We start from the raw sequence: 14,374 nt of genomic DNA on the forward strand, positions 1-14,374 counted from the left end.
GGGAGCGGAGAGTCATTGAAAATCTCACATCAACTTAAAATTAGAAAATTATACACTATTATTTTTATTATTATTGATAAAAAATCATTAAATATAATATTTTACTTTTTTTTGGGTATTCCATTTTGTCTGTAAAAAAAATTTCATGGCTACTGAATGTTTTATAATTTCGAGAATAAATATTTAAAAAATTAGAGTTTCTAAGGAAAATAAACTAAGATCTCAAAGAGATTGATTTTGTATTACAGAAGCAAACTTGGGTATAGATGTTTGGGATGTCTGGGATTCCCCGAACTGAGACAAGTGGCACACAAGTGGAGATTCCATTCGGTGAATTCCCTGCAGCGCTGGTCAAACTCGTTCAACGAACAATACAGAACGCAATGCATGTCAGTCAGTCAGTCGTGATATCTGTAACGCATAAATCGATGTGTTCAACATCAATTTAAATCAAAACTTTTATAATGCATACGTTAAGCGGCATGCTGACAAGACGAAACACATGTGTCATCAATAAGTTAATTGTTTGGGAAGGAGGCAAAGCTGAAGTTCACTGATAAAAATATTTAAGTGATAATGTAAATCAAGAAATTGGTAAGCTGTGGAATGACACGGTTCAGAGGACGGCACAAACAATGTTGTCTTTTTATCAGTAAGGTATGTATGTATAAAAGGTTTAATAACGTTATATATATGTGAAAAAGTTAACTTTTCAGGAATATGTCAAAACGCAAATAACATATAAAATTTTATGTTTGCACGCAATACATACTCAATTAAAAACAAATCAAACTAGCAATTTATCTCTTAATTTTACAAATCACGTACAATCAAGTATTGTAAATGCAGATTTGGGCTAGGACCTCTTTGTTATTTTTTAACTTCTGCACCAATTGATCTTGTGCCCATAGATGATGATAATGAAGAGGTTCCTTCAAGTAAGTCGAATTTGTTTCCCGGTACATTATTACATCCACGTTTAATATTGGGTAACTGGTTGAAGTAGCTATGTAACATTTTCTCTTCACAAATAATTCAAGTACGTACCTTAATTTTTCATTTTTCAATTAAATTTTCTATGTTTTAGGGTCTAACAAACAGACAATGTTACCTTTTAAATTAAGGATGACGAAATGAAGTCGGCACATCTTCAATTGTTCTCAAACGCTACACTCGGCCCAAAACGCACTCAAGGAGAAAATTTTTCAACTTCGTACCTAACTTGATCTTACAGAGCGTCGCAAAAATTCTTTAATTTCTAACGGCACCGAACATAAAATGGTAGTAGAGCTACGACGCGACGGGAAATTTATCACTGTGAAAAAATACTTGAAAAAACTAATGCACACTACTCATAAAAAAACTGGAATCTCATAAAAATAATCTGGAAGAAATTTACTTTCCGAATCCGGAATAGGCAAAATCACTGAAACTACGGTCTGCTTCTGGACGTCCGCACTTAGAGGAGCATCAATAAGATCTCCTAAATACAATCTTAAACATAGTTTTGATGGGTGCTTCTGCCGAAGAACGCCGACGGTGTGAGTTGTTCGCACCTACCACACACTATCTATATGATATACAGGCGAAATTCTTAGAACTTGGATTCAATATATCCAGAAGTGGCACATACATTCGCCCTGTAAAACTCAGCCGCCCAGAAGCCGATCATCATAAGACACACCCAGACCAGAATTTTTGTGTGTATCCAATAAGGCCACTGGCGATAGTCGCTTCAGTTCTCGGTCCAGATAAAGTGATTTATTTATTTCAGGATGATAAAGCGCGTGACGCCTTTGGACTAAAAGCAGCTAATAAACAGGCACAATTGCTCATGTACGTGGAGTAAAATGTGTCTCTGCCAGATCACGACTTCGTGATCGCTTCTCAACATAAATTCCAAGTGTGCATACTATCTGTAAAATCAAAACAAATGAGATGGGGGCGCCCTGAAGATGTCACGATGGGCCGACGCACATGGCTATCCGCAGTGCCAAACACTCTTCGTCCACGACATCTCAAGCTGATTATTTAAGTAGGCTATTGTCTTGCGAAACTTTTAAAGCATGTGTGAAGAACACTGCAGGTAAAGTAAAACTTATTCTTATTATTTCTTGCGATGGTGAGCTGGATGAAAATCCGCGCTATCCTAAATCGACCGCACATGCGGTAAATAACCTTAAAGAATACGATTTAGACGGCTTATTTTTAGTAACCACTGCCCCAGGAAGAAGTTCTTTTAACAGAATAGAAAGGCGAATGGCTCCTTTGAGCCGAGAACTGACAAGCCTGTTTCTTCCTCTTGACTCTTATGGATCACACTTAGATGTCATCAGTAAAACTATTAATCTCATCTTAGAATGGGAAAATTTCCAGAAAGCAGGTGAGGTTCTGGCTGAAGTATTAATCGACGGGCACAAAGTCGTTGCAGAATACATAACGCCGGAGAACAGCGAATCTTCAGTTCCTGACTTGACAGAACAGCAATGATATGCAGACCATGTCAGAGAAAGCCAGAATTTGCTGCAGATATTAAATGTGTACTTCATGCTTAAATTTAGCCTATATTAAATGCGTCTCAATAAATCTCGAATTTATATTCAAATTTTAATTTGTGTTTGCAGGTGGTCAAGTGTGACAATCGCGACTGCTGCGGGCCATTAAGGAGTGCGCTTCACACTGTGGTTCGCGGACATTTCATGCCTCCGCCTTATTTGATCCTCCATGTGACCGGAGAACCGACTGTTTTGGAGTCTGGCGAACACGACGGGAAGTCGTTCGCACCGTTCCCGCTTCGTCGGTGCCTTACGGTATATCCCAAACCTGCGGGCTATTCCCAGATGGCGTACGATTGCTACTGCCCATCTCTTTTGGTGAATGATCAAACTATCCAAAACAGATGCTGCAAGATGTGCGGCATCTACTTAGCTTCGCGTGTGAAGCTGCAGAAACATAGGTCAGCTCTGCATGCAACCCTTCGAGTATCTGTAGTGATGGTTCGACCAAAGCATATAGTCACTCGTCGGTTTGAAGAGCTGTTCTGCGCCGTGGACGATAGGCTGAAGTGGATGCACGAGAGAATTTAGTTCCTTCTGATAACTGTCTTCATATAATACAAAAATACATGAATGCCATGTGTCCTATTATTACATTATAATAATTTCATAAACGTACATGGAATGAGTGACAAATTAGTAAAGGTGGTGTCACAATCTAGTTTTACTTTTACTTAATTTAAATAAACTTGTTATAGTGCACCTTAAACGTAGTATTATTTTTCTTCTCTTATTCCATCAGTATTAGGTAATGCGTAGGTATTTAGTGGTATGTAGCAAAATACATGAACATACATAAAAATAAATTTAGTTATTTAAAAATTATACAGTATTTCACGTGAGGTTTACGGGAGGTCCCACCACATATCACGAAATCTCACCAAGGGGAGGGGTCCAAAAGAAAAAAACACTTCAAGTAATTAATGGACGCCCCTTGCCAGATTTATTACTTTTATGTGTATTTGTTTAAAATTTACAAAATAAACATTGTAAGAGTAAAAAAAGAACTTTGTTTCTCTTAACAGAAACGGATTGTCTCGTTATAACATTTACTGTAAAAATAAAACATTACCTCAAATATGCTGATAGAAGTGGGAAATGTTTGTCACAAGTTAATGACAGACATTATTAAAATATTTACTAATAAATAATAATTGTAGTGTCACTTCTTTCACTTCTTTCTACTAGGTATTTGTTGAACGCCCGTCTCCGTTAATAGCAAAGAGCTGTTAGGGTATTAGTCTGTAGTGAAGTGACTGTCGACAGGAGTATCACAGGACCGTCATAGTCGAGGCTGACCAATATTGGTCTCAAGTGAAGTGACTGTTGAGAGGAGTATCCCAGGACCGTCAGAGTCGAGGTTGGCTGGTATTGATATCTAGTGAAGTGACTGTAGAGAATAGTATCCCAGAACCATCAGAGTTAAGGCTGACCGGTATTGGTCTCAAGTGAAGTGACTGTCGAGAGGAGTATCCCAGGACTGTCAGGGTGTGGGCTGACCTGGGTAGATCCAGTCGCCGGAGGGCAGCTTGGCCCGCACCTCCACTCGACCGTACAGGAAGCTGAAGGAGTCCTTCGTGCGCAGGCGCGCCGACACGACTGGTGGCAGGATGTCCCAGCCCACTGCCTTCTTGGTGCACTCAGCGCTGCCCGGCAGCCCCGAGCACCTGCGACAACCCCCTTCTCTGTCAGCTGCTGAACTCTAGAGGGTGACCCTACATGGTCACTGCTTGAAGCCACTGTCTGCCCTGTTGACGGTCCGCACCATTCTGCGGGACTCCCGGAACATTAGCACCGAGGGGACTGTTCTAAACGACTGTATTTTATGGAGGTGGCTTTCTTTAATAACGGACATTCTAATTCACATTTATGAACTATAATCAGGCATAGTCAAGGAACATTTTCACAATGTTTGGGGTATTCCAAATTGGCCATGGTGGTGTAGAAGTTGCTTCAACTACATTACAGCATGCCTCCATGCTTCCATGCTTCCAAAGGCCATATCACAATGTCAAATTCTAGTCTCTAACTAAATTGGTTTTAATGGATTACAACAAAGAGATAATGATGCAAAAATAAATGTTATATTTTGAGGTTATTATTACAAAATTAGTTTTGGATCACATGTAGGGCATTAGCATAAATGAATCCATTAATCACTGTTGGTAGATTCACTGCAGGATAATTTTATGCCTATTAAACATGATACCAAGTTATTCTCGCCCTTTTAAATGCTTAAATGTACCCAGGGTTCCCACTATATGTTGTCAGATTGTGTCTGGACAGCTCAGACAGAAATACATCAGAGCCATGAATTGCACCTTGATTGCCGTGTACGATGCGTCAATCATTTCTGTTGTTTGGATCAGTTTCTGTCTGAACTAAGTGGGACCAGTAGGCGATAACCTAAACTCTAAAGCCAAATACAATAAGCTTAAGCCTGTTGACAGTTGAATGTATTCTTGAACAATGGCAGCAATTATCAGTCCAGGTTAGTATTTACTGTATGACATCATATGAAATTTAAAGCAATTAAAAAATTAATAATTGTAAATTAAAAAGGTACCACGTCACCCTTATTCCAGGATGGTTTCATAGTTCACCAAGCTATTAGATGTACAGAGTTTACTGTACATACCTGCAGCTTTCTTCAACACGAAATAGAACATGGAAGGTGAACAATAAGTAAACATTCATTGCGTTTCTAGCTAGTATGCGAGACAAACTGTATACGATACACATCTGATAAAGGTTTATGTGCTTATTATTTTCAGCTTGATTTCTAAGTCTTTACTAAAGTTTATTTAATTTAGTTCATTATTTACCTACTAAAATATACTAGAATAAAAATGCAATAGAGAAAATGCTGCTATGAATTATTTGCTGTTTCTTTACTATACAAGTCACTAGAATGTTCCGCAGCTGTTCACATGATACAACTTTTCCACAAGTGTGTGCATTGTTGAACAAGAAGGAGTAGATACACAGTAGGTGTACACAGTGTATACAGTGTTGTGGAATTAAAATGCATATTGTTGTAAAGAGGCAGTGCACATAGTTGTTAAAGACGAGTACTCATTGTTGTAGAGATATGTACATAGTTTGTTAAATAATGTGTGAGCATTGTTGTACAATAGAGTATGCACATTGTTTTACAAGAAGGTGTATACGTTTTTGTATAATAAAATGTGCCTTTTTTGTATAAGGTGTACATAGTGTTTGAAATAAACTGTGCAAGATTTTGTACAAAGATTGCATATTGTTGAACAATAAAATGTGCACATTGATGTCACAGAAGGTGTGTACATTTTTGTACAGTAAAATGTGCACATTGTTTTACACATTGTTGTACAATAGAGTGAGCACATTTTCGTACCAAAAGCTATGCACATTTTTGCATCAGAATATGTGCAAATTGTTGTACAAGAAGATATGCACATTGTTTTACAGTAATGTATGCACATTGTTTTTCCAGAAGGTGTACACAATGTTTTACAGTAAAATGTATGCATTTTTGTAAAGTAAGGTTTGCACATAGATGTATCTGAAGGTTTGCACTTTTTTGTACCAGAAAGATTGCAAAATTTTGTACCAGAAGGTATACACATTGATGTACCAGAAGGCATGCATATTGATGTACCAGAAGGTGAGCACATTGATGTACCAGAAGGTGAGCACATTGGTGTACCAGAAGGTGTGCACATTTTTGTATAATTAAGTGTGCACATGAATGTGCATACATCCATCCAAAGGGATTGCCCTTATTTTTCTTCGCGAATCGGGAAAGGTGTAAGGGCTCCAGCTATGACTAGAGGCTGAGGCTACCCATCCAGCTTGGTCAACAACTCCTCCCCCACCCCCCCCAACTCAGCTAACCAGACAGTTGGCTGTGTTCTTAGCCATGTATATTTTGTCAACACTGCTGGTGCCTACCCCGATCTCACACATCACACTGAGGCTCCTCAGTCACCCAGTGAACCCGTGGTCTGGTGAAGGTTTATCCAACCTCTCCTAGCTGTCCAGGCTAGTAACTGGATCTGTATCCACACCCAGTGAACCCGTGGTCTGGTGAAGGTTTATCCAACCTCTCCTAGCTGTCCAGGCTAGTAACTGGATCTGTATCTCCGCTTACTGTGTCGACTCATCATCCGGCTAGGGAACCCTTAGTGTCTGCTCCAAGCGATCGGAGCACCACCACCAAGTAAGAAACTACCTATTGTGATCCTGAGCCGACATTGGGAACTTTAGCGGATATATCCATTCACTCAAGAATCATCCCATACTCTACCAACTTTGATGACGTCTAGGGCTAACCACTGGTGTCATTAGCTAGCTGAACGACCTCGAAGTAAACATGGAATCTCCTCCGACCACGTGTACCGAAGTCCAGAGGTTTACAGCCGACTTGGGCCCAGGTTCCCTGGCACCACTATTGACGCACAAAGACTCCACTGTCATTTACTTTGGTTCTTTACAGTGAACCAGGCCGTTAGGATTCGTCACCAGTGCTCAGTAGTCAAACCCTCCAGAAAGGTTTCTGTCGCATCTGATGTTGCCCGCAGGTTCCCTTTCACCATTTCTGGTACCCCGCCAGACAAGCTGGGGATGCCTGAGGCAAGGGTATTTCCGGCAGAGCCCTCTTTAGTTAAGATCACGGCTATGGCCAGAGGTTGAGGATACCCATCCCAGCACAGACACCATCAAAGATCCCCATCAGCGGTGCCACGAGGAGACAGAGGATTGCCATGAGTGCAGAGAGGCTATGTATTCGCATCCATGCACCCATTCTGTGGACCTGTTGGATCGTGTCTCGGATAACTAGAACTGGCAACGGCTATGACATTTCAAACAACAGTCATCTTTCCCGCAGGGTTAGCCCATTGTTGTACAGTAAAGAATAAATAAAGCTGCACCGGGCTCGGAAGCAGCTCACCCGTCCAGCTGCAGCGAGCCCTTGGTGATGTCGAGGGTGTCCGCCATCAATGAGGGTCGGATGACCAGGATGCCGTTCTTCGTGTAGCTGTTCTCGGCATCGCGCTTGTAGGCCACGAACTCGTACTCCTGCAAGGACCACAGCATGAGTCGAACAAGTCCTGCTACCCATAACTACCTCCAGGCGAGAAACAGGATCGAAAGACACAATTTTGTGTTCAATAGTTTTTAGGCTATAACCATTTTCTAGCATTAACTTATTAACTGTCCATTTTGGCTTTTTTGGAGCATAGCATATTATTTAATGAAATTATTGAAAATAACAGTTTTCCTGTGAAGTATTTAATATGTTTTCGTGGTTACTTCAACTGTAATCCCCCAACAGACACTATGTTATGGTCTTTGAAAATTTATTGGTGTGAATTACTTGCCTTAAAGAAATAAAATTATCAATATATAACATTAAAAAAAGTTTTATTATCGCATGAAAACATTTGAAATCAATATGGCATGTTTCGGTTCCTATCTGCATCGCTCACTCTCTACATGCGGTTAAATGGAAATTACTTATGTGACCAGCGTATTGATATTCTTCGTTGCTGCCACCATCAACAGCAGTTCTGGCACATACAGCTACAAGGGCCATTTACACATAGCTGTAGCTGGCATAGGCTGAAAATGTTTCAAGTCCATAATAGAAGGGTTTGTTTCCCAATAAAACTGTCACAATCGTGTGTTTTGGCTGTATCTGGCAGAGTTGTAACTTATTTGAAATACTTGTATTTCAAATTCAAATACAAAATACGTAATTTATATTTTGTACTTAAATACCTTTTTCAAAAGTATTATGTATTTTATTTGAAATACTTTTCGAAATGTATTTTATATTTGTCAAATATAAAATACTTTTTTACTGCTATGTTTCAAAAGTATTTCCTCTCAAATTTTCAAGTGAATGGGTCAACGATTCGGCAAATGGCCACTAGAGGTGCTGCAACTTTGAAAGTCTATGTGCAAAATGACAGTTAAAACAACATGAACGTTATTATCTGTGAAACATGACGCTACGCTTCGCTTTTTAACGAGATTGACTTCGATTTTGTTTCGATTACTTTTTTTTATTTTACGCCGTTAATAGTGTTTGTTATCAAAAATATAGAGTTGGATTTGGTGTTCTACTGTTATATTAATCAGTGATTACTTGGTCGATATCAATAGTGTTGTGAATTGAATGCAAAATGTAAGTACTTAAACATTAACTCAAAAGGTTCATACGAAATCTGAGGTTAAAGATAAAGGTTTCTACAGTTTCTGAATATTTCTCAATCAGTAACGACAGTAATAGTAGTATATGAATGTATGTCCGAGATCAGGCTTCAGGCTGTGGATTGAAGATTGTCGGTCCGCCATCTTGGATTGTGACGTCACGGCAGCCATCTTGGATTGTGACGTCACGGCGGCCATCTTGGATGAGCGTAACGGGACAAAGCGTAACGGGACATAACGTAACGGGACAAGTATATCACGGCGGCCATCTTGGATCCGCCATCTTGGATCTGCCATTTTGGATGACGTCATTGTGTGTTCTAGAAAATTCCGGTGATGTGTTTTCCGCCATTTTGAATGATGACGTCACCATTGCAATTTTCGTTACGGCCGCCATCTTTAACTTTTTTATTTATTATCCGATTTTAATGAATTTTTTTTTTTAATTTAAAAAAATTTAAATAATATAAATTTAATAAAATATTTATAAAAAATATACATTTACGACACGGAGTTTGGAGTCCTCGGTTCGAACCCGACGAATGCAAAAAAATAAAAATGGCGACCGATCCTTCCCCTGTGGCGGGGTGCTGGCAGACTGACCCCCACCACTTATGTCAATGCACATATACCATCAGGTAGTATGACGTCATGTCCGCCATCTTGAAATTTGGACGCCATCTTGAAAATCCGTAATTTTTATGCTAGAGATGCGGAAAAAAATTAAAAAATCATTAAAAAAATTAATCAACCTAATGAAATAATAAAAAAATCCTTATAACCACCGTTGCACTTTTCGTGACGGCCGCCATATTGTCTTCGTCCGCTGGAGATCACCATCTTGTTTTCGTCCGCTAGAGTGTGCTGTTACCATGTTAGAATAATTTTCTGTTCACCTTACCTTTGTCCTCAACTGTTGACCTTGAACTTTGACCTTGACCTTGAAATTTGACCTTGACCTTGAAAAATGACTTTGACCTTGAACTTTGACCTTGACCTTGAATTTGACCTTGACCTTGAAATTTGACCTTGAACTTTGACCTTGACCTTGAAATTTGACTTTGACCTTGAAATTTGACCTTGACCTTGAACTTTGACCTTGACCTTGTCGACCATCATGGATCCGACATTTTATGTTCAGTACATGCTACCAGGAGCGACCACCAGCTGGAGTACACCATCTTGTGCGTTGTGCCGTTAATTAGTAAATTCGACACGATATATTTTAAATTTTTATTATGATTTTAAATTTTGTGTGGAAATTTTATTTGCTCTACTATAGTGTAATTTTAATTTGTTAGTCTGGTGTACTCCTCTGAGTTAAACTTTGTCTCCATGCCCTGAAGCCCCTTTCCCATCGGCGTATCGGATATTCTGCTGGCCTAATCCCTGACTAGCAGACAGCTTACCATTTCCCCCGCCTTCAGTCACGCCTCAAGCCTGTAATATTATTTCTCTTCGTGACCCTAACTGCATAGGCAAGCTTGTAGCTTGCAGGCGACCAGTTCGCAGAGACGAGCTGAGATTCGCCTTTTTCATCACGTCTTAGTGTTATATTCGCCCCTCTGCAGCCACGACGGGGCGTAGTTTCCCATCAGCGTTGCATTTTACCCCACCTCCCCCCCTTCTCTGTTCCAAGTAAGACCAATGACCGGTCGTAACCCCCTGGACACCAGTGACCGTTCTCAAGGTCTTCTCGCAAAAGCGAGTGCGCCAAAACTGATCACAAGCACCACCTAGCGACCAAGTCGCGAACTTCTCCGCTTGCCTACCCTCTAGGGCACCAGAGAGCAGCACCGCTCTCCCTTGAGTTATATGGACGCCAGGCGCGAGTCGATTCTTTTCAACTCAGCCTCCTCCGACAGAGTTCTCTACGGTCGCCCAGTGTGGCCAACTTCAAGACTCCTGCTAAAGTTTTTTTCTCCGCCCGCTTTCGGGCAAGTTCGGTATTTTACGGCGGCCCAGACACCCCCCCTTCCACCTGTTAGAGCCGGTAGGCACTTTTAATTACGAGACGCGGTCTGACGGAGTCACAGATCAACTCGCGTCGCGTCTGCAGACAGACCTCCATCGAGTATCGGCTAATCTGCAAGACTTCACCCGGCCGCTAACGACGATGTAGTCGCCTTGTATAAGGGATGCTATCCCTCAAGTCATTACTAATAGATTAGTCTGTCTGCATAGTTTAGTTATTTGCTTTCAAAATTCGATGGCAGCGTGCTGGGCAACTCCCCTGTTTTGGTGAGTGATAATTCGCGACCCTCCCCCCCTTTTTCCCTTTAAATTTTTTTTCCGGGCATTTTCTGCCCTATAGACTGCCTGTATACCAGTTATAATCAGGTTTGATTTGGACTGTTGCAGACAGGGTTCGATGACGGGGAGAGATTGATTGCTCTCATCTCGTGGCCACCCCCCCCCCCTCCCTGTTCCGTGGGAAGAAACATTAAAAGAAACATTTCTACTACCCGACGTGATCGTTTTGAAGACCCCGGGTGGTAATGTAAATTCAACATTTCCCCCTTACCTAGCTACGAACTATCTTAACCGGATGACCAACCCACCAGCGACCAGTGTTTTTCTCAAGAAAATGTAAAACGAATAGAACTAATTATCAATGTAATCATCGGATCCATCCACTCATAATGCAAATGTTTATATTTCAAACTAAGAATGTAAATTGGTTTAAGTAAGCGCTGGCCAGCCCCATTTTCGTTTTTCTTTTGTTAATCTTTGAAAATTGTTAAAACCTTTTGTATGTATGTTAAAATAATGCAAACAAGATAATTCATCAGGGCAAATAAAACAGGGAAACTATAGATCAAGTTAATCGTGTAGTTTTTATTTATTGATTTTAACGATCCCCCAACTTCCTCCTTGCTTGTTACAGGAAGTTCCTAAATTGTGTTTGTTCCCACCTCGTGTCGCCTCTGGTAAATCAATTTATTTAACTTTTTTTTTTTTACCCAGCTTGTTTCCAAGGCTCTTTTTAATTAATTCCAAATAATTCTATTTTGAGGCACGAGGGGTGTTACAACTTGGTAGCAGAGCATGGTTACCTTGGTCTATAGGCATACCTGAATAATATAAGCATACCTAAACTAAAATTAAAAGTACAAAAAAAAATTTTTTAAATTAATTTTTGATAATAGCAATTTTGTAATAATATTGTAAACTGATCGCTGGTACACCCCCTAGTTATAATGAGTTAAATTTTTAAAATTTATATTGAGTTTTAAATTCCCGTGTGGACTTAGGCTAGCGCGTAGCGCGCGAGACATCTTTCAGCCAGCCAGCTGTCCCCCTCCCCCACCGCGCGTCACCGAACGTGCTGTTGACAAGGTCGTAGCCACCCCTCCCCCGTCACTGCGCGCGGCTTATCTCTCACGGCGCGTGTGGTCGCGTCGAGTTCAGTTCACCGCCCTGTGCGTTCTGCACGACCTTCACAGACCACTGTCCGCCCGCCGTGGCCTTGTTCTTTTCTTTTCTCGAGCAGCAGAAGTACCAAATTAATGTTGACTAAACTAATATATTTTTCATTATTCTGGGCACATACTTCCGACCCGTCGGAGCAACTACGATATTATTAAGCTAAGTTAAATTAAGAGTGTCTTGTGTAGAATTTAAGGTACTGTTTCAACCATAGTTTTAAGTCTTTGTTGGTTGGCCAATCAACGTAAATTTTGTGTATATGTTTTGCTGTCCTCGTAAGACTGGACCAAGCTCCACCTACGAAAGGGACACAATGCTCACGCCGGAGTATCTCCTCCGTGACGAGCTGGAGTATGAACTCCGATTTCGAGGTTTGTCAAGCCTCGGTGACGTGGCCACGCTCCGGAAAAGATTCCGAGCTGCGTGTGCCGAGGAAATTCAACCACAAGTCACTAATCTCGCTGACTTGGACCCTTTGGAGGAATTTAACTGTGTTTGTAGTAAATTTCAGGAACTCCACAGTTACACTAATTCTGTACGAAACGAGACAAACAGAAACAACATCTTACGTGCGCTAACTCGCTTGAGTCATATTGGCACAAGATTTACCAACCTCACAATACTAGCCACCAAAAAATTAAATGGAATCTACCAAAAGGAGATCGAGAAATGTAGGCAACAGATTCCTGGTCTAAATTTCCAATTGCGGAGCAAACTAGCCGCAATCGACCAAAGAACACTTGAACCCGTAGAGGCAGTGGCAGGAGGGGTAACTGACAGTCAAGTACAGGAACCCCTAAAACAAATGCACACTGGAGGCAGCCCAGTCCCTACCCCACCTCTTTTACCCTCCCCACCACCCTCACCCCCCGTGACATCACGTCGCCGGACATTGACTTCGACATTCACACCATCTCATTTTCCATCTGCGACTGTCATGGCGACGGGTACTCACCCGAGCACCAATGTCACCTTCGCCTATCCTACGCATTCGCTCTCAGCTCATCCTGTTTACATGCCCCAACCCATATACCTACCCTCCACCTCACCTGCCATTTTCAACCCCTATCATGAATTCCGGTCAGCCTTCTCATCCCTCCATACCTCTCCGGAAGCCCTTCCCACCTCCTCGGCCAGTGGAAGGTCAGTTTCGCCACTGACAGCCTTTCCTTCCACCCTGGCAGCTACGCTACCACAACCAGCCCCTGTGCACCCTGGTGGCAGGATAGAATCACAACTTCCTTACCCCAGCCCCGCCACCACATACCTGCCATTGGGCCCGCAGGTATACCAACTTCAAAACCAAACTCAACCTCCACCAGTCACACCTCACGCCTCTAATCCAGCACCGAACCCAGTACCTGTGGTTCCTACCTTCAATCAGACAACTGGAGGTAGTTTTTACGCCAAGATACCTAATCCCGTTGAAAGACTGCTGGCCAATTTTAAGGAAACCACAGGGTTGGAGCCCAAGAGTCTAATCGACTTCCTAAAGAACTTGTTCAAAATCAAACAAAAGGCAAACCTTCCAGACAGGGAACTCCTAGAAGTTATTTTCCCCTTCACACAACCACCCTTGAGCGAGCGAGTGACGCTCGCCATTGAGCAAAATTATTCTTTTGACCAATTTCATGAGGACATTCTAAATTATTTTATTCCAGCCCGTTTGATGACTAACATCAGGTTGGAATGGTACAACAGGCTACAACAAAGAAATGAAGCCTTGCCTAATTACATAGCAGACATCAAACTAGCCGCTCAAATTCTTCGGTTGCGAGTATCTGAGAGTGAGACAGTCTCAAACATCCTCGATGGAATTAATCCGCAGGAACGATCGCGAGCAGTTTTTCAGGCCCGACCACAAAATTTTGCCGAGCTTGATCGCTTGTGCATCTCCAACACAAATGTAGAATACGCAGACCACCAGCGAAATAGAGAAGCTAATGTCTACGCCCACAACAATACCAGAGTAACAGAAAATAAACAGCAGTATTATAACAAAAAGTCGCAACACAAAAACAGCAATGAACAAGTCGCTAAGCCTCAAAATAAAGATGAACGGATACCTGTCTGCAGGTACTGCAAAAAACCCGGACACTACATTGAACAGTGTCGCGCAAAAAACTATCGCTCAAACTATCAAAATTCTCAGAATCCAAAAAAACGTGTAAACCGCTGGCCAGAAAAAATTT

The 14,374-nt window shown here is 41.4% G+C and overlaps 1 protein-coding gene across 1 annotated transcript in view; it reads right to left on the reverse strand.

Moving 5' to 3' along the window:
* Positions 1-14,374, reverse strand: part of LOC134537772 (beta-1,3-glucan-binding protein 1-like) — a 68,168-nt gene that overhangs the window by 8,544 nt on the left and 45,250 nt on the right. The window contains exons 5-6 of the mRNA XM_063378555.1: positions 7,489-7,616; positions 4,056-4,222 (exon numbers count right to left, since the gene is read on the reverse strand). Coding sequence (XP_063234625.1) covers positions 4,056-4,222; positions 7,489-7,616 — 295 coding nt within the window. The remainder of the gene's footprint in view (positions 1-4,055; positions 4,223-7,488; positions 7,617-14,374) is intronic.

This window comes from Bacillus rossius, chromosome 1 (genome assembly GCF_032445375.1).
Source record: "Bacillus rossius redtenbacheri isolate Brsri chromosome 1, Brsri_v3, whole genome shotgun sequence".
Classification (NCBI taxonomy): Eukaryota; Metazoa; Arthropoda; class Insecta; order Phasmatodea; family Bacillidae; genus Bacillus; species Bacillus rossius.